Below are 20,023 nucleotides of genomic sequence, written 5' to 3'. Positions count from 1 at the left end.
CTTCTTTTTCCGTGATCAAGGAATACTTGCCAACATAGACCCTATTTTAGGCCATATTACAAATCTCAATAAATTTAAAAGGAGACAAGTCATACAAAATATGTCCTATGACCAAGTAGAATTAAGTTAAAAATCAGTAACAGAAAGATTTCAAAAATCTCCTAATATTAGGATCCTAAGTAACATTCGAGCTTCCCTGATGCCTCAGCAGTAAAGAATCCACCTGATACGCAGGAGATGCCAGAGATTTGGGTTCTGTCTCTGAATAGGCAAGATCCCCTGGAGAAGGGCATGGCAACCTACTCCAGTATTCTTGCCTGGGGAATCCCTTGGACAGAGGAGCCTGGTGGGCTACAGTCCATGGGGTCACACAGAGTCAGACACGGCTGAAGCGACTTAGCACACACACATGCAAGAAACATGTATCTATTAATTAGTAATCCATGAGTCAAAGGAAAAAAATAAGAGGAAATGATCCTATAGAAATATTACAAATTTCCATAAAGACTGAGCAATTAGAGCATTACAGTTTTAGGTAAATGGACAACCAAATGTAGACTTAATTATTCTATTTAAATATTTTAACATGCAACTTCTATAGAAGATAATGAGCTTCTACCACAGGTGTAGAAACAGGATTGTTATACTAGCAAGTATTTTTCCTATAGGCTGACAAAAAGAAGCTGTCTCTTAGCCTGATGGCAATGAAAGACAGAAGATAAATCATTGCTTGTGCAAACCAATTTATTTAGTCACTTTGGACTGCTGTTATTTATGACTTGTCAGCACATGCTGTTAGTTCAATTAAATACAAAAATCTTAAATTCTCTTTTTTCCCCATTCCCATCTCTTTTTTTAAAAAGACACAAAATTAAAACATTAAAAGAACACTTTAAATGTATTGTGTTTCTATTATTTTCCTTTGTTGGAAAGGAACAGACTTATTCTGCAACAAAGGAAAGACTTATTCATTGCTTTGACTAGTTAAATTTAAACGTTTACAGGGTCTGGATATGGAAACATAATTTGGAAGCTCTCCTTTGAGGATAATACAAAAACAAACATTTAAAACAAGGCTCTCAGAGAAAGTGTACATTGCAACATGCACTGAATTGCCAGGAAGCTAGATATAGCAAACTCACAGCTATTAAAAAGCTGGACTTCTTGACTTGATATATTTCAGATAGATTATAATATTCATACTTGTTACATACAAAGTATATGATATTTCACTTTGACCATACCACAGAGTTCTCATCATTTAACTACAATCAAACTCTTTTTAAAAATCTTACTATATCAAATACATGGGGGACACGCATTGCCATGGAAAAGCACAATGTTTGGGGAATCTGTCAAGAAAGTAATATCAAGCACTGTATATTAAATGTATGCGCCGCCGACCCCGGCCACGCATAAAAGCCTGTTATCCCTAATTACGCTCCTCACTGAGTTTATACCCTTAAAGAAAAAAAACACAGGCCATAGTTCTGGGGCTAATTTCAGTGTTCAGTGAAACCATGTCTCAAACTCCAAATGACATTATGGGGCCATCCACCAAGGAATACACAAGTCCATTTTCTTTATTCTGTTGTTTCAGTGAACAGAAATTATATATATTCTGACAAACTTAGAGAGTTTGACAGAAACTAGGGCTCAAAGCAGATCTGAGATAACATAACAGGGTGTTTTCAAATAGTTGCCTAAAGACAATGCCTCATTTATCCAGTAAATCAAGAAAAGATAGCATCACCTATTCAATGGACAATAACTTGAGCAAACTCCGGAAGATAGTGAAGGACAGGGGAGCCTGGCTGCCCAATATATATGAAGCTGTCCAATACATAAACATATATTCTTTTTACACACAAACATCTGCTTTTTACAAAAAAAATTTGCAAACACCACCACATGAAGTTCACTTCTTACAGACGCAGATTCATCCGTTTTCACACCATAGTGTGATACTAAGGGCAAACAAAACCTCCTGAGTGAGACTATTTGCCCTGCACTAAATGGTCTCCAAGGACCACATAATCAGAGCATAACCACTCCTTTCATTGTGAGCGGTCATTTCTCCTACTGGACGTGCTTTCTCCATACATTCCCCAGCGCTCCCTCCCTCCCCTCCAATATTCTCTGAGCTTTAGGAATCACCAACCACACTTTACATACAATTCTACAATGCTGACACTTTATAATTTCTCGATTATATGTACTACATCTTTTTTCTTTTTTTACTGAAGAATTGTTGCTAAGTTGTGTCCAACTCTTTGACCCCACGGGCTGCAGCATGCCAGGCACCCCTGTCCACTATCGCCTGGAGTTTGCGCAAATTCATGTCCATTGAGTCGGTGATGCCATCTAACCATCTCATCCTCTGCTGCCCCCTTCTCCTTTTGCCTTCAATCTTTCTTCAGCATCAGGGTCTTTCCCAATGAGTCAGCTCTTTGTACTAGGTGGCCAAAATATTGGAGCTTCAGCTTCTGCATCAGTCCTTCCAGTGAATATTCAGGATTGATTTATTTCTTGAAGTATAGTTGCTTTACAATGTTGTGCTAGTCTCTGCTGTACAACGAAGTGAATCAGCTCTATGCGTACATATATCCCCTCCCTCTTGGACCTCCCTCTCACCCCACCCCCCACCCCACTCCTGTAGGTCATCACAGAGCACCAAGCTGAGCTCCCCGAGACATACAGGAGCTTCCCACTAGCTGTTTTACACATGGTAGTGTATATACATCAATCCCTATCTCCCAATTTATCCCATCCCCATACATGTCCATAGGTCTGTCCTCTACATCTGCGTCTCTATCCCTGCCCTGCAAATAGGTTCATCTGTATCATTTTTCTAGATTCCACATATATGTTCTAATATATATATGCTTTTCTCTGACTTCATTTGGTATGATAATCTATAGGTCCATCCACATCTCCACAAGTGACCCAATTTCGTTCCTTTTAATGACTAATATTCCATTGAATATACGTATTGATACCACATCCTCTTTATCCATTCCTCTGTTAATGGACATTTAGGTTGCTTCCGGTCCTGGCCATTGTAAGTAGCGCTGCAATGAACACTGAGGTGCATGTTTTCTCAAATTATGGTTTTCTCAGGCTATATACCCCTTAGAGGGAATGCTAGGTCATTTAGTTTTTTAAGGAACTTCCTTACTGTTCTTGGCATCAATTTACATTCCCACCCACAGTATAAGAAGGTTCTCTTTCTTAAGGATATCAACTCTGTGGCTTCCATTTATACAAATGCTCTTTTTCCTCCAGACTGCTTGCCTTTGATCCTTCTACTCCTGATGCAAATTGTTCCCAAATTATGACGGTTTGACTTTGGATTTTTCAACTTTTATGATGATGTAAAAGCAATCTATGCATTCAGTAGGAACTATACTTTGAATTTTGATCTTCCAGGATAGTGGTGTGTGGAATGACACTCTTGCATGATGCTGGGCAGCGGTGGAGAGCTACAGCTCCCAGTCAGTAACACAATCATAAGGGTAAACTACCAATACCTTTACAACCATTTTGTACCCAGCCAGCCATTCTGTTTTCCACCCTCAGTACAGTATTCAGGATTCCATAAGATATTCAACACTTGGTTGTAAAATAGGCTTTTTCTGAAATCGATGTTGCCCAACTGTAAGCCAGTCTAATTGTTCCAAGCATGTTTAAGTAGGTGAGGTTAAACTCTGATGTTCAGTAGGTTAGGTATATTATTAATAAGTGAAGTTTCAGCTTATAGTATATTCAGATTATAATGGGTTTATTAGGATGTAACCTCATCATAAGTCAAGGAAACTCTGTACTCTTCACAACACTGAGTATCTTGTGTGTGTGTGTGTGTATTATTAATTTGATCAACAAACAATGATTTTGAATGATGGAGAACAGGCAAAACACCCACTAGACTACATCTAGTCTGTGAGATTCCTCTCTGTACTTTTCTCTTTTGTTCAATTTATCTGCAATAAAGTTCTAATGCTGTTCTTAATTTCTCTAAGATGAGAAATTAGGAAACAGAACTTAAAAAAAATAAACCTTTGAACTTAAAAGCATCCAGTGTTCATATCCTTTTGATAATTTAAACTGAAAATGTGGGAAAGGACAGGAGGAAGATAATTAATATTTAAGTGACATACGTACTGAAATGATTGTGGGGAATGGGCTCAAATACTTTAATCTTTTCTTATAATGGAAAAACATTAATCCAAAAGTGTATTTTTTTGAAAATCATATTTTTTTAAAAAAGACATTGAATTTGTTGCTATTTTGAATTAGATCTTCAATATCCCATCTGATTCTCTATGATGATAAAATTCTCAATTACCTAAAGGAAATCAGGTTTCTAAACATAGTTTTTTTCCTTTTCTTTTTAAAATTTTTGTTAATATGGTGCATAGGCTCTTTTCCCCCCTACTAGTGATCAAACCCACCCTGCTACAATGGAAGCTCAGAGTCTTAACTGCTGGACTGCCAGAGAAGTCCCTAAACAAAGTTTTGACATGAATTTTCTTTTAACATATAGGTTGAGAATACAACAAAGGATTTTTAAAACTGTCTGAAATGATCATCAGTAAAGGAAGAAAATGTGGAAGAGGAAAATGACAAAAAAGCAAAGGAAAGAGTTAATATTAATAGGAAGGTGAAAGAAAAAGGAGAGAGGACAGAAAGATATACTAAAACGTTGGTCAAGAGGAGCTGGTAAAAACAAACCCACCAACCAAGCTACTGTGGGTAGCTGCAGCCCATGGTCTCCTAACCATCTTTTAGATCCATAAATTCTAAAGATAAAGTCCCTTCTCTTACCAAACTATTTCCTGATAATAGCAAATAAGGACAACTAATTTCAAAGTAATTCACAATAAAATGTGCTTAAGATCGACAACTCACGATATTTATGTACTTTGAGGAAAAGGTACAATTTAAAAGTTTCTAAATTCCAAATCAATGCATCTAATATTTCATTTTGGAGATTAAAAAAGAAAAACTACCAGCGAATTATTTATCCTTCACTAAAGACTAGCAGGCTTTTTATTTTTAAAAAATCAATTAACAATATATAAGTAGAAATATGAAAACAAAGTTCTTACAGTTGTCACATGTTGGTGTAAACATGTCCCATACTTGGAGGGACTGATTTTATTTACTCAACACAGAAAACAACAAGTATTTATATAAGACTGACTTTTATCAGAGGTTAAAATTCACACCAAGTTCTGACAAAAGAGTCTAAAGATTAGGTAGAAAAAAAGATATGTGAAGGTATATTTAAAAGAGAATAGTGAATTGTATGAACATAATTTTTTTTAAAAAAGGAATACTATTTGTCCTACACAGATTCATAAATGTATGGCATTAACAGTTATCATCTTTGGTTCTTTCTCATGTAACAACAGCAGCCGTTTGATTAGCCAACGTGCAGCAAAAATCCTTCTGCAGGCTTCAGAATGAATATGAATTCCATTCATGCATTTAAATGTTAATAAAAAAGAACTATAAAACATGAAACTTGATAAAAAATGCAGTATTTTAAACTTTTAATCTGTTTGTAAATAAGATGAACATAATAAACATTTTTTCTCTTTTTTATATTGCATATTTGATGCAGGCATATATCTGAAGAGTTATATAATTGTGAATAGTGAAGACAATTAGATTTTAATTTGATATTTTAAGTGTTCTTGATATAGTTTCTTCTTCCATGTTTACTAATAGGAAAATTCCACAAGTAAGCTATTACACAGATATTTCATACCAAAACAGTTGTGTTATAGCAATCAACCACATCAAGCTATCTTTTAAACTAAAAGAGAGAAAAATTTTATATAGTAATGGTAATGGATACTTTCTGAATCTGTTTTCAGGCAGAGTTATTTTGGTTTTTGTGATGTTATAATAGGTTGGTTGATAAACATATACAATACCACCAATTTTCCATTTATATTGTGATTTTAAATATCATACTAAAAATATAATCTTATTTAAAAACCTATACCAAATGTATTTAGAGAGGGAAAAAATCAGTTGCCAAAACTTGTAGGTCTCTTGGACTCTGAGAAAATACGTGCCAGGCAGAGATGCTATACAGAAGAGTAATGAATAAATATTAATTATTCAAAGAATGAAAAAAATTATCTTTTAGAAGTGACACAGTTACTTCAATTCTCTTCCCCTCAAATTTCACATTCGAATATTGGTTCTCTTAATCTATACTGTCATATCTTTATTTTTATACAAAAGATTTTCAATCTTAAGAGAGTAAAAAAATCTTTCAACTGACAATTACTACTATAAGAATATACCTAGTAAAGCTAATTCCCTTGCTATTAAGGGGCAGTGCAAATACGTTTTACATTCTAGCTAACAACTGCTTCTACCAAACAAGATAACAAGCTGTGGTTTTAAAATTAAAAATAACTTTGTCAAAATTAACAAGATAATTTTAAGAATACTTTGAAATAAATCAGTAAGATATTTTACATATATATCAGCTCTCCTTGATATACAGCACTTTGTCATTTGTATTTGTATATAATGAAGACTGCCTACATATCTTAAAACAAAAACACAGGAGCATCCTGGGAAGATAATGGTGACAAAAGCAGAAGGTTTTGCATCTCTACATGAAACCAGGTAGAACAATGAACAGAAAAAACCAAAACCCATGGACATTTAAAACAAGGCTAAGCAGAGGTACGACACAACCTCAAAATATAAGCAAGTAGAACAAACCACTAACAAGTCTTAAGACCTTCATAATATCAGCACTTCAGAAGGAGAAAATAAAGGGAAGCCAGGAGACGCCCCAAATAAGGTGATGTCAGGTGAGACAACTTGAGGCAGCAAGTGAAGGTGGGAGGGGTTTTGCCTCTAATAACAGCAGGTGAGTTCGAGGACAATAATGTCTCAAAGGAGCAGTCAGATCCTAAGCACTCCAAAAAGGAACCAGCCAGGGCTCCCTTCTAGGAGCCTGCGTGTTCAGTCGCTTATTTGTATCAGATTCTGTGACCCTATGGACTATGACCCTATGGACTGTAGCCCACCAGGCTCCTCTGTCCATGGGGGTGCCCAGGCGCAAATACTGGAGTGGATTACCATTTCCTCTTCCAGGGGATCTTTCCCCCGCAGGGATCAAACCCGTGTCTCCTGCGTCTCCTGCGCTGGCAGGCAGATTTTTTTTTTTTTTTTAACCACTGAGCCACCTGGGAAGCCCCCCTTCTAGGAGAGAGGTCCACTCAAAAGAATCACTTGGTTGTAGAATCAAAAATGATCTGGACAGAGATGGAAAGAGAAGTTCAAGAAAATGTGTGAGAGAGGGGAACAGATCCAGGAACTCTCTGAAAGCAAGGCACCATAATTTTGAACATCATTAGAGAACAAAAAATAGACAGCAGAATATGAAGATAGCAAAGCTAATCTGAGCTAGGTTTCTTGTGAAAGTTCAGAAAAATAAGTCTCACTATGACAAATATATCAAGGCCAAATCTATGCTATAATGTTATAAATAAAACAGAGAGATAAAGAATAAGGAACAGAATAACCCCTCCAGACAATAAAAGTATACCAGAAAGACCCACGGAACATATCAAAACTATTACCTTGTATTGTAAAATGAGATTATAGTCATTAAGAAAAGTACATTAACACAAGCCATAAAAGAAAATATGAATCAGAATTAGGTATGAGGGGATAGAATTCAGGGAAGAGTTAAAAGGAAAAATATCACTCCAGAAATGAAAATGAAAATAGAATAAATATAGGCGTGAATAAACAGATAATGCCTAAGAGAAATAGGTGAGAAGGGAAAATTTTTTAATTCAAAATGAGGATTAAAAAAAAGTTAGGTAGTGACATATATTGAAGATAAAGACACATGACAAATAACAGGAAATCCAGAAGAAAACCAAAAGCAAGGGCAAGAGAACAAATACTATAATTCAAGCAAATATCTGTAAAATTAAAAAGAATGTGAAATTACATGACAAAAGAATACACAGCATATTTGAAATTATCAGCATAATAACTAACACCAACACATACTCTACCAAAAATTACTGGAGTGAAAGAGGGAAGAAAAACACTCGATGATTGATATAAGTCAGCCTCAGGTACCACTTGGAGGAGGCAACAGCACCCCACTCCAGTACTCTTGCCTGGAGAATCCCATGGACGGAGGAGCCTGGTAGGCTGCAGTCCATGGGGTCGCGAAGAGTCGGACACGACTGAGCGACTTCACTTTCCCTTTTCACTTTCATGCATTGGAGAAGGAAATGGCAACCCACTCCAGTGTTCTTGCCCGGAGAATCCCAGGGACAGGGAAGCCTGGTGGGCTGCTATCTATGGAGTCGCACAGAGTTGGGCATGACTGAAGCAACTTAGCAGCAGCAGCAGCAGCAAGTATCACTGATTATAAACTGCCCTCACCTTTGTCTACTTTCCTTCACACTCTTCCACTTGTAATCAATTAACCTAAATTCGCACTTAGCAAAAACAAAAAAAAGACTTAAGAGGTGAAAAAAAGCAAAGACAAGTTAAAAACGCAAGTAATATCTGCTTAAAAGAACACTAAACACCACATTTGCCATTGCTCTCTCATGAAAGTCCCCCAAAATGACAAGGAAATTTTGAAAGCTGAAGCACAAAGAAGTGAGTGGAATTGACTTGGTGGATGAAGAAGGTTGCAACCTAAAGGCCTGTAGAAAACTAAGCAGTAACTTGATTCTAAGCAGAAACCCAAGTAGTGCTTGGTAATGACGATCCCAGTTTCCTCCGAATAGAGTGCAGAGGGGAAAACATGAGAGCTGGTCTCACGAATATGCAACCATTCACTCACCAATGCCACAGAGGACTGGCAAAGCTCAAGCATGAGACTCCACACCCAGGCATACCAAGCAGAGAAAAGGGCAGGCTGAGCCTACTGAAACAGGAGGGTTCATGGAAACGCCGAATCCCACCAATTAACGAGCCTCCTTCATAAAAAGGGCTTCCAATCAGTTTTTTAGTGTCTAACTTATGAAAGCAGTTAAACATCAGCACAGGTTTAAGAGAAGTTGAAAAACCATCAGATAGAGAGCAAAACAAACAAGAAAAATGTTTAAACTGAAGGAACTAGAAGGCAAAAAGCAGAAGAAAACTTGAAAACAACAGTTAAAATTAACATCCTCAGAGAGGTAAAATGTTACATCCATGAAGCCATCAAGCACAAGGCCAAGACATGGGCCAGGCAAGACTGGACAGATTTAGCCGTTAAAGAAAAACAGTAAAGTCTCTTTAGACTCAGGCAGCTCATTACTTACCCAGTGAAAACCTGTAGCCAAAGGTGCCAAGCCGCCATGGCCCTTGGGTAGGCTAAAAGTGATAGTCGCTTAGTCGTGTCCGACTCTGTGACCCCATGGCTGTACCCTACCAGGCTCCTCTGTCCAAGGAATTCTCCAGGCAAGAATACTGGAGTGGGTTGCCACTCCCTTCTCCAGGTAGGCTAACACCAAAGTAAAAGAAGCAAAACTGGCAGGACTCTCTAGCTGAGGCACTAATGTCAGGCTGTCCCTACGCAATTTTATAGCCTACAGCTGTGCCCTAAGCAGGGCAGGATAGCCTCAGGTCTCTAAGAAACCAGCGAGGCAGATGGGGAAACTGCCTTAAGACATCCGTTCACAAAATAGAGGGCTTCCCTCAAGAAAAGGCAGATAAGGAAATGTTCTTGTGATGGCTCCCCACAAGACGGTCTGACCACACTCCAGAAGGATCACACACACACCACTGCACCAAGACTTAGGCCACGAGGTTCAAGCTCTGACTGCACAGCCCACCAGGGTACAGGCAAGTTCACCAGCACACCAGGGTGGAACCGTGGCTCCACAGACACAACATACCACTACTCTTAAAAAGGAATATTCAGAGAATCCCCAAAAAATCTTTCAGATGTTAAAAATGATAGGAGAAAAAAATTAATCAATGGAAGAACTGGAAGAGAATATTGAGAAAATATATGAGAAAGCAGAAGATGGAAAAGAGACAGTGAGAAGTAAGAATTTAAAAATTAGGCCTAGATAGCCACATCTTGGGAAGCTTCCTCAGGGGCTCAGCAGTACAGAATCTGCCAGCAATACAGAAGACTTGCAGGAGATGTGGGTTCCATCCCCTGGGCTGAGAAGATCCCCTGGAGGAGGGAATGGCAACTCACTCCAGTGTTCTTGCTGGGAAAATCCCATGGATAGAGGAGCCTGGCGGGCTAAGGCTCACGGGGTTACAAAGAACTGGACATGACTGAAACAACTGAGCACATAGGCCCGTCTTAACAAAAGGAGTTCTAGAAATAGAGATTTAAAAAGTTAGAGGGAAGGTGCTTCTCCAAGTAGTATTAAAAATCTTCCCAGAACTGAATGATATGAACTTCCCCTCTAAAGAGTCTATCAATGATCAACTTGAGAATGAAAAATGATCCATCCCATAATACATTATCAAGAGATTTCAGAATATTGGGAATAAAGAGAAGACCCTAAGAGCTTTCAAATCAAGCAGGACACACATTAAGTATCAAGAATCAAAATTGCAAATGACTTCTCAATAGCTCAGATGGTAAAGAATCTGCCTGTGATGCAGGGGACCTGGCTTCAATCCCTGGGTGGGGAAGATTCCCTGGAGAAGGCTAACCACTCCAGTATTCTTGCCTGGGAAATCCCATGGACAGAGGAAGCTGGTGTGCTACAGTCCATGGGGTTGCAGAGTTGAACACGACTGACACTTGACTTTCTCGACAGTTTTCAGTGGAAGCTAAAAGAGGACTTCTCTGATGGCTCAGCAGTGAAGAATCTGCCTGCAATGTAAGAGATGCGGGTTCTATCCCTGGGTCAGAAAGATCTCTTGGAGAAGAAAATGACAACCCACTCCAATATTTTTGCCTGGAAAATTCTGTGAACTGAGGAGCCTGGCAGGCTACAGTCCGTGGGTTGAAGTTAAAAGGCACCACGCAATGCTGTAAAACTGAAAGGGACAATGATTTCCAGCCTAATGCCAACACTCACTGTTTCATTTGAGGATATGGATAGAATTGAGACATGCTGAGTCACAGCAACGAATCAGAACAATTGATCATTTAAGAAGTTTTTCACAGAAAGCAGTTGGAAGAGGTACATTACCAAAATGGGGGAATAAACTAAAGAAGAAAGACAAGATTCAGGAAATGGGATACTTAGCATGAGAGAGGTGAAGACCAACTGATCCAGAGTAGCGTAGGACAGGGAGTCCCAGGAGGAATGTCTTTAAAGGAGAAAAAAAAAAAAAATCATATGATATGTTTGAACCTACCAACAAAGTTAAGCTCCTGGAGGGTAGTCAGGGTATAATTGAAAAGCTACTATAGAGAACACTGAGCAAACGAAAGAATAAGATCATTATAAAAGAATTCCAAAAAGCCAAAACCAAAAACTGGAACAAAAAAAGGAAATCTAATGACAGGTACCATACAACCCAGCTGTGAATAATATTTACAGAGTCTAAATAGTATAAATATTGAATGCTAATTCAACCAAAACCATCATGTATTGGGTTGGCCAAAAAGTTCGTTGGGGATTTTCCATGTTACAGAAAAAACTCAAAAGAACTTTCTGGCTAACCCAATAACTGCACTGTATTGTGAGGATGAGAGAGGAAGCTACATTTTCAGGGAAGAGAGAGAAGGAATATAGCTTAATTTTCACATTCCAAAATAGATTAATAAATAAAACCTAAGACTGCAATATTAAGGAATGGCAAAAAATTATTTTACTTAGAAATACAAAGATAATCTGTAAGAAGGCTAAAAGATTTGAGTGGTTACCTCTCAGTAGCAAGAGTTGGAACAAAAAAATAGGGGAGGACTGTTTTTTGTTATAAGCCTTGGGAAAAAAATTTTTTTTATTTAAAACTATCTACATATTATTTTGAAATAAAATAAAGCAGTAAGTTAAAGATAGCAACCTAAGTTTATAGGCCAAAGTGAAAAATTCTAGACAGTATACTTACCAAGTGACCCTGACAATAAAGCCTAGGTAAAAGGAAAAAACACTTGATTATTGTTCATATCTAGCAACTATATGGGACAGTTTAGATTGCTTCATTTTGAAAAGGGGAAAGGGGAAGGGAAGCCCTAAGAAATACTTGAACTCAAAATACTTGGTGCTGTGATGTGCTAAGTCGCTTCAGTCGTGTCCAACTCTTTGCGACCCTATGGACCATAGCCTGCCAGGCTTCTCTGTCCACAGAATTCTCCAGACTGGAGTGGGTTGCCGTGCCCTCCTCCACGGGATCTTCCTGATCCAGGGATTGAACCTATGTCTCCAAAGTCTCCTGCATTGGCAGGCAAGCGCTTTACCACTAGAGCCACCTGGAAAGCAAAAATACTTGGTAACTTTTACAAATTTTATGGCATTTTCTATTGTAATCAGGATGTTATAGCAGAAAGGAAAGTGAAATTGCTGTCATGTCCGACTCTTTGTGACCCCATAGACTGCAGCCTAACCAGGCTCCTCCATCCATGGGATTTTCCAGGCAAGGGTACTGTAGTGGGTTGCCATTTCCTTCTCCAGGGGAATCTTCCCGACCCAGGGATCAAACCCGGGTCTCCCACATTGCAGGCAGACGCTTTATCATCTGAGCCACCTGGGAAGCCCAATTATAGCAGAAAGAATCTTACATATCAGTGAATGATTCATCTCTCCTGTTAATAGATACTTATCCCAAGTTACACAGCTGGTTGGGGCAGATTCAGAACCCTTTGTTTTTAACTCTCATACCCTTTTCATTTTATCACAAATAAATGATAAAATAATGACTAAATATAATTTTAAAATAATTTAGTATCAAGGAAACAGTCTCTCAGCACTTTTTTGGATTTTTTTTTCAAGATAGTCTACTTGAAGATAAAAATATATAAAAGTATCTATTGTTTTAAGGTAAAGCATGTTGGCCTTTTAAACAATTAAACAGATACAACAAAAGGAAAGTATCTATAACCAAACTCTTTTCCTACTTTTTATGACATAAAACTGATAGTTTTTAAAACCTTCAAGCTGCCATCTATATTTTGCCTAAATTGTGGGTTAACTCCTGTTTTATCTATCTTGAAATGGCATTGAAAAATGTATTTTATTGCAATTTGTATTACTGTCCAAATGATTCTTTTATTCAGATAGCTAATCATGCCCTAGGATCTAATGATTTGCTGAAAGTAGGTTTTGGCAACAAGATTTATAAGGAAAACATATACTGCCCTATAGTTTCAAGGAATTTATGGTGTTCAACAAAAGGATTTGGGAGGCTTAGGTGATTTTTCATAATTAGTATATTACACTGGTCATCCAGTGATAGGTTATCAGGATATATCTTGAGCATGAGGATTAGTAGGAACATCAAAAAGTGGGCCAAGGCTTACTGCAAAGGACCCATTATACCAGATACCATCAATCACTCAAGATTTAGGTAAAGTTCCTAGTCAAATATCAGTATTACCTGACTTTGGATGAAAAATTCGACTGCCATTTTTTTTCCTCTTAGTCACTAATTAAACATGAACTAAATTTTTTTTTTCACATTGGCAAAATGGAAGATTAGGCATAAAATGAAACAGCACTCATATGTTTATTAATCAGTCTATTCTGTGCTAAAATCTACACCATAACAGTTTAAGATTCTGAACAAGACTAAACACCTTAGACGTGGTCAATAAATACCTGTGAGCTGATGATTAAATGACAGCATCAGATCAATATATGGTATTTTCTCATTACTTAGGCATTTCTAAAATAACCTTATTCCTATTCTCTAAAGCCACTCATTTGCAAAAACCTCTCATGTCTTTTAACATTACAAAAAAAAGAGTTGATTTTCCAAGGTAGTAATCTAAGTAGCCTAATGTGTTCAACTCATTCTTCCTCACATACACCCAACTCTAGTCAAATGTACTCTAAAGCGTTCTGCACAGTGAATACAGCAGGCACGCAATGCTTCATGAAGGTGGTGACTTGAATCAGCTACAAGGCACTCAGTCCTCTTTCTCCTCCTCTGGGTTCGATCGCACACAAGTCATCTCCTGCATCTCATAATTAGTAAGTAGCAATGAAGTTTATTCCGCACTACTTTGTTATCATTTTAACTTCTAGTGTAAGTAGAAATAGAAACTGATTTTTTTCATCTTGAAGCAGTAACTATGAGAACTATTTAAATCATACCCGTGTTTATCAGCCTAAGAGAAGCATTTCAAATGATATAGGCCTCTGTGCCTTATTATAAAAATTCAGCAAGAAAAAAGAAATGACAGGATTATTTAAAGGCATGTTCAGGAACAACAAAAATGAATTTGTAACTGCTACTCCAGTGTTTCATATATATTATTTCTATAAGTGAAAAAGAAAGTGAAAGTCACTCAGTCGTGTCTGCCTGTGACCCCATGGACTATACAATCCATGGAATCCTCTGGGCCAGAATACCGGAACGGGTAGCCTTTCCCTACTCTAGCGGATCTTCCCAACCCAGGGACTGAACCCAGGTTTTTCACATTGCAGGCAGATTCTTTAGCAGCTGAATCACAATGGAAGCCCAAGAATACTGGAGTGGGTAGCCTATCCCTTCTCCAGCGGATCTTCCCGACCCAGGAATCGAACCGGGGTCTCCTGCATTGTAGGCAGATTACCAACTGAGCCATCAGGGAAGCCCAAGTACTATTTCCCTAAGAGATTCTCTAAAATTTATATATAATTAAGCCAGCTAAAAAGACACAATCCCTCTAGGTTCTTGTGTGTGTAAGGAAAATCCTTCCACAACACTAACAGAACATGCCTTATAAATATATTTGTTAGCAAATATAAAAACAACAGTTTCAGATTTATATTTTACAAAAAAAAATTTATTTTAAGTTAAGAGTCTCTACCTAAATTTATTTTGGTATCAAACAACTACAATTAAGTGATGGGACAAAAAGCATTCATAATTGTGGCAGCATGTTAATCTATTTACAAAAACTATACAAAATTAGATTAATTATTACATCCACTTATCAAAACTTCCTGAAATTAAATTCATTTTTGGAAATCTATCAAAAGTCCTCAGATCCAGAATGATAGTCTTAATGATTTTTAATTCATGGAATTATAGCACGTAAGATTTTCAAGCAAAAACATCAGATGAAAGCCTGTACAATAAAATAGTCTCCTTCTCCTAACTGCCTGGAATGTAAATGAAAACGTGTGCCCTTTTTATTGAAGGAAAAAAACTGAACTAAGAGTTCGACAGTATCAAATACCTGTTAGAATGGTTTGTCTGCTGGAATTAAAGTTGGACAATTAATTCGATGTTGTTAAAAAATGCTTTAAACTAAGTCCTTTTTTTTCCATTTTTATAAAAAAGCTTTGCTCAGCCATTTTGAATCTCTGCCTTGTAACAAAAATGTTGTTCAGTTTTTACTAAGTCCATACCCATAAAAGCCATCTTCAAAATGGTACATATTTTAAAAGTGCATATAAATATAACTCAACTTAAATTGTTAATATACCTAGGAGCAATAATTTAATATTCTATTGCAAAATATAGATAGCCTGAAGGCAACATGCTTGGTCAATCTTTCATAAACTTTTTGGTTTGATGCCAAAATATTTCAAAATAAAGGAAAAAATATCATGACTTTTTAGCTAATGGGTTTTCAGATATTAATTTGCAGAAATACTAAATACTCATCTAACAAAGTATCTAGAGTACCCAATGATATGTGTCATGAATTCAAAAAACAACTACATAATACAAAAGTAACAACAACAATAACATGTATTTTAGACCTAAGATGAGTTTATCTAGTAAGAGTTATATGAGAAATATCAGGTAAGACCCCCAAATAAACATTAGATACAAAATGATACAGTGTGGCATTGTTCAAACACATCCAATATTCAGACACAACTTAAATAAACTAGGCTGGCTTTTTTATATCACCAGCTTTCATCAGGGCTTTAATAGCTCTGGCCCTCATTTCAAGTTCGAGCAGCTCCAGCTGCTGTGCGGAAGGCTGAACATCTTCCGGCGGAGGAACAGTCAGGGTGGCAGCTTTGGGCTCCTTTGGACTGGACTCTGCAAGTCCCAGAATCTCGTTCACGCTTTTCTCAATGTCTTTCTCCAGGTCGTCTATCTGACCAGCTTCACTCTGGACTGTATTTTCTGGGACTTCAGGAGCAGCTGCTTCTTCATTACAGGGGCCTTCTATGTCGCTGTCATAAGCGTCTGCATTTATACTGAGTACATCGCTATCTTCCCCTTTGCCTGTAACACACACACAAAAAGGGAAAGAATCATGTGACCTAAAGGTTCTGATCAAAATTTTCCTTCTATTTATAAAGTAAGGGCTGCTTTGACCTCCCCCACCTCCCACATTTCATAAGCCTCATCCCAAACCCTTTTCCCCTGACTCCTCAACCTTTTTTTTTTTTTTACCTGAAGAATCTTAATTTTCTGACCAGGGATCAAATTCAGGCCCTGGCAGTGAAACCACCAAGTTCTAACCTCTGGACTGCCAGGGAATTCCCCCATCAACTTTGAAAACACCTAATTTAATGTAAATCTTAATGTATTTTTCATCCTAATTTAGTAGAACATGGAAGCATTGGGAAATGTATACCATCATATGGATGTCCCTGACCAACTTTCCAAATTAAAATGTACCACTTTAGACCACAATGAAGCCTTGACATTACAAAATGCTGACACCCTCTGGACAGAATACTGCTTATTACCGAAGTAAAATTCCACTCAAAAAGAAGTTTAAAGTACTCTGCCTTATAAACTGTAAAAACAGAAAAATATCACCAGTAAGCTGGACACCATGTGCACTGCAGGTATTCCAAAGCTTTTCATATGCTTTTTCAAACACTTTGTTCTAAATCAATAAATTGAAGGAGACTTTCTAAGGCTACTTTCTAAGATAAAATAACTTTCATCAATAGGACTTTAATTAATGAAGTTAGTAAGCCATAATTTTTTAAAAATGCATTTATTATAAGGCTTCTGTAACTGATGCTAGGAACGTGCATATAAACACAGATTGTAGCCCTCAACCACTATGGTCTTGGACCATTACTAAAGTCCACAAGTTAGTTACAACTTTGAGTGCCCCTCTATACCTCCAATCTATTTATACTTTAAATTCCTGATATGTCTTTCAAAAAGAAAGTAATGATCCCCCAATTGTTAGCTTTCCCTGTGGTAGGGAAAACATTTACAAAACACAGACTGACAGATGGACAATTCTGATAATATAACGTATAAAAATTCTCCTCCACGGATTTTAAAGTAAATTATTTACTGACCTTAACTGATTCTCCTACATCCTAATTATTCAAAAACTACTCCCATTCCAAAATTAAAGTAGAAAATGAGCTAACAAATTATGTGTCCACAAATAGAACTTGTAAAAATAAAGTTCCAATTTTAATCATTTAATGCCAAAGAATATTTTATATATCTATCCAGAGCAAAAAATATTTCCAAATAGTGACAGAAAAAAATGAATATAGCCTTTTGTATAAATAAATAATGCTTTACATCTAAGTATTCTAATGTGAGATAAAACAAATTTAAGAAAAAAAGTGCTGCTAAGTTGTTCATAGTCTCAAAGTTAATTTTCATGCCTAACAGGCTTTACTCCAGAATTCTAAACCTGTAGTCACTGATTCTGAGTGAAAATATGCGCCTGTTTAAAAGATTTTAAAATACAAGCTTTTAGAAAAATGTGATTTTTTTTCAGGCTAGAAGTTGTTGCCTGATAATGAATGAAGAGCAGAATGTAATGGATGTCTGGGGAGAAAGGGAGAGTCTCAAAGTTGGAATACCTGAATTCTAACCCTTACTCTGCTTTTAATCATATAATTAAGGGAAAATCCCTTACCTTCTCAGAGGTTCTGTCCTGTAAAAATTAAGGTAGATTGTCTTAGGATGTCCCAAAAGCCTAATTTTATACAGTAAGCTGTATATACAAAAATATATAAAATGGCAATATTTTAAACTGTTTTCCTTTTTACTCCCCATAAGATTCAGGTATCACTTATATTTCACTTAATATATTTGTCAGCTGGATAATAATCCAAAAGAATTTCCTACAAGCCAATGAAAGTAGCAAATGAAAAATAAGTAACAAGTCAGTAAATCCTGCTCTACTAAAAATTTTTGACCAAAAACTCTTTATTGGCAACAGCTTTCTAGTGAAAAGAAGTAATTTACAAAGTTCAGGCATTATAACTGAAGTTCACATATTACCTTAGGGATCAATGTATAATTAATCAACAACTATGGAATCTCTTATACGTTAAATCACAAATGTTGAAGCAGCTGCATTTTTATGAAATCAGTTTGCTTTGAATCTAAATAAATGAGTGAAACTTAGATATTTTCATTAAATAAGTGGAGAATCTATTTTAGTAGATCCTGTAGATGTTTACATGGCAAATCATCAGCCTATATTTGCTCTCAAAAGAGATTACAGAGATATATGTGAGTATGTAAAAATATTTCTAAGTGAAGGTCTATTATGTTCATCCTTTTTTCCCCCTCTTTCAAACACTTCTGACATGGCTAAGATCTACTAAGCTATATATTCTCACTTAATTCAGATCATTCTTTAAGCCTATTTATATAAGCTACTCAAAAAGCAGCCACAGCTAAAGAGCTCCTCTGCCATAAACTTAAGATCCCCAAAAGGAGGAAATGGCAACCCACTCCAGTCTTCTCGCCTGGGAAATCCCATGGACAGTGGAGCCTTAGTGGGCTACAGTCCATGGGGTCACAAAAGAGACATGACTTAATGGACTAAACAACAAGTTCAAGTTATCAGCACTAGAGATTCAGGATCAAAATGTTTATACACACGCTCCCAATGTTTCAAAGGAGAAAAATCTTAATGAAAAACTTTTTTCATTTATATTTTCTATGGGTTTGTTTCAAATGTTTTTAGAGAGCAGAGGCGGAGCTTGCTTTATTTTTTTTTTCAATCAGAAACAGTAGTATACATAGTACTTGAAGAAGAAACAGTCCTCTATGAATTTGCTGTTCTCTGTTTACATTTAAAATTATCAAAATCCAAGTGACTGAGTTCTCTGCAGCACAGTACAGGTAAAAGCATTCATTAAGTCCTATCTGCCCATTACACCTGCACTGTAGAGGCTAAAGCTTTATAGAATCTGTACCTGAAATAATTCAGCAAAAGTACTTCACTTCACAAATGTGACAACAAGATAAGTGACTTGTACAATGTAACCTGACAAACTATTTAAAGGTCTAAGATCACACTGTTGTTGTTTCACTAGTTCTTAATTTTCTTCATTCTACTGACTCATTTTTAAGATATAGTCTGCAAACATAAGAATACATTTTCAAAGATAATTTACTCTCATCCTCAGTATCAGAAAACTGTACGGTCTTTTGTTACCAATTATGATCCTCCAAATCAGAAGGGGAAAACTTGTACACTCTTTCTAAAACAGTAACCTTAACCTGCTGCTACTGCTGCTAAGTCGCTTCAGTCGTGTCCGACTCTGTGCAACCCCACAGACAGCAGCCCACCAGGCTCCCCCGTCCCTGGGATTCTCCAGGCAAGAACACTGTGGGTTGCCATTTCCTTTTCCAATGCATGAAAGTGAAAAGTGAAAGTGAAGTCGCTCAATCGTGTCCAACTCTTAGCGACCCCATGGACTGCAGCCCACCAGGCTCCTCTGTCCATGGGATTTTCCAGGCAACAGTACTGGAGTGGGCTGCCATTGCCTTCTCTGAACCTTAACCTAATATGCCTTATTCTAAGTCCTCAAAATATCAGTGCAGTCATGGTTCTGTCCTTCTGCACCCCCACTCTGCATCTGTGAAAGCAAGTGTGTGAGTGTGCATGCACATACCTGCACATCTGTGCACAAGTGTGTTCAGGGGAGTGAGTACCCATTTAAATTTTAAGAGAATTCTACAAAGGAGCATTTTCAAGCTTTTATACACACTTAGGAGT

At 37.0% G+C, this 20,023-nt stretch overlaps 1 protein-coding gene across 1 annotated transcript in view; it reads right to left on the bottom strand.

Moving 5' to 3' along the window:
- Positions 14,881 to 20,023, bottom strand: part of CAAP1 (caspase activity and apoptosis inhibitor 1) — a 77,398-nt gene continuing 72,255 nt past the window's right edge. Inside the window, exon 6 of the mRNA XM_018051896.1 lies at positions 14,881 to 16,302. Within this exon, the coding sequence (XP_017907385.1) occupies positions 15,956 to 16,302 (347 nt within the window). The 3' untranslated portion in view covers positions 14,881 to 15,955. The remainder of the gene's footprint in view (positions 16,303 to 20,023) is intronic.

The sequence above is a fragment of the Capra hircus genome, chromosome 8 (genome assembly GCF_001704415.2).
Source record: "Capra hircus breed San Clemente chromosome 8, ASM170441v1, whole genome shotgun sequence".
Taxonomy (NCBI): Eukaryota; Metazoa; Chordata; class Mammalia; order Artiodactyla; family Bovidae; genus Capra; species Capra hircus.
This window is presented reverse-complemented; position numbering and strand designations above follow the sequence as displayed.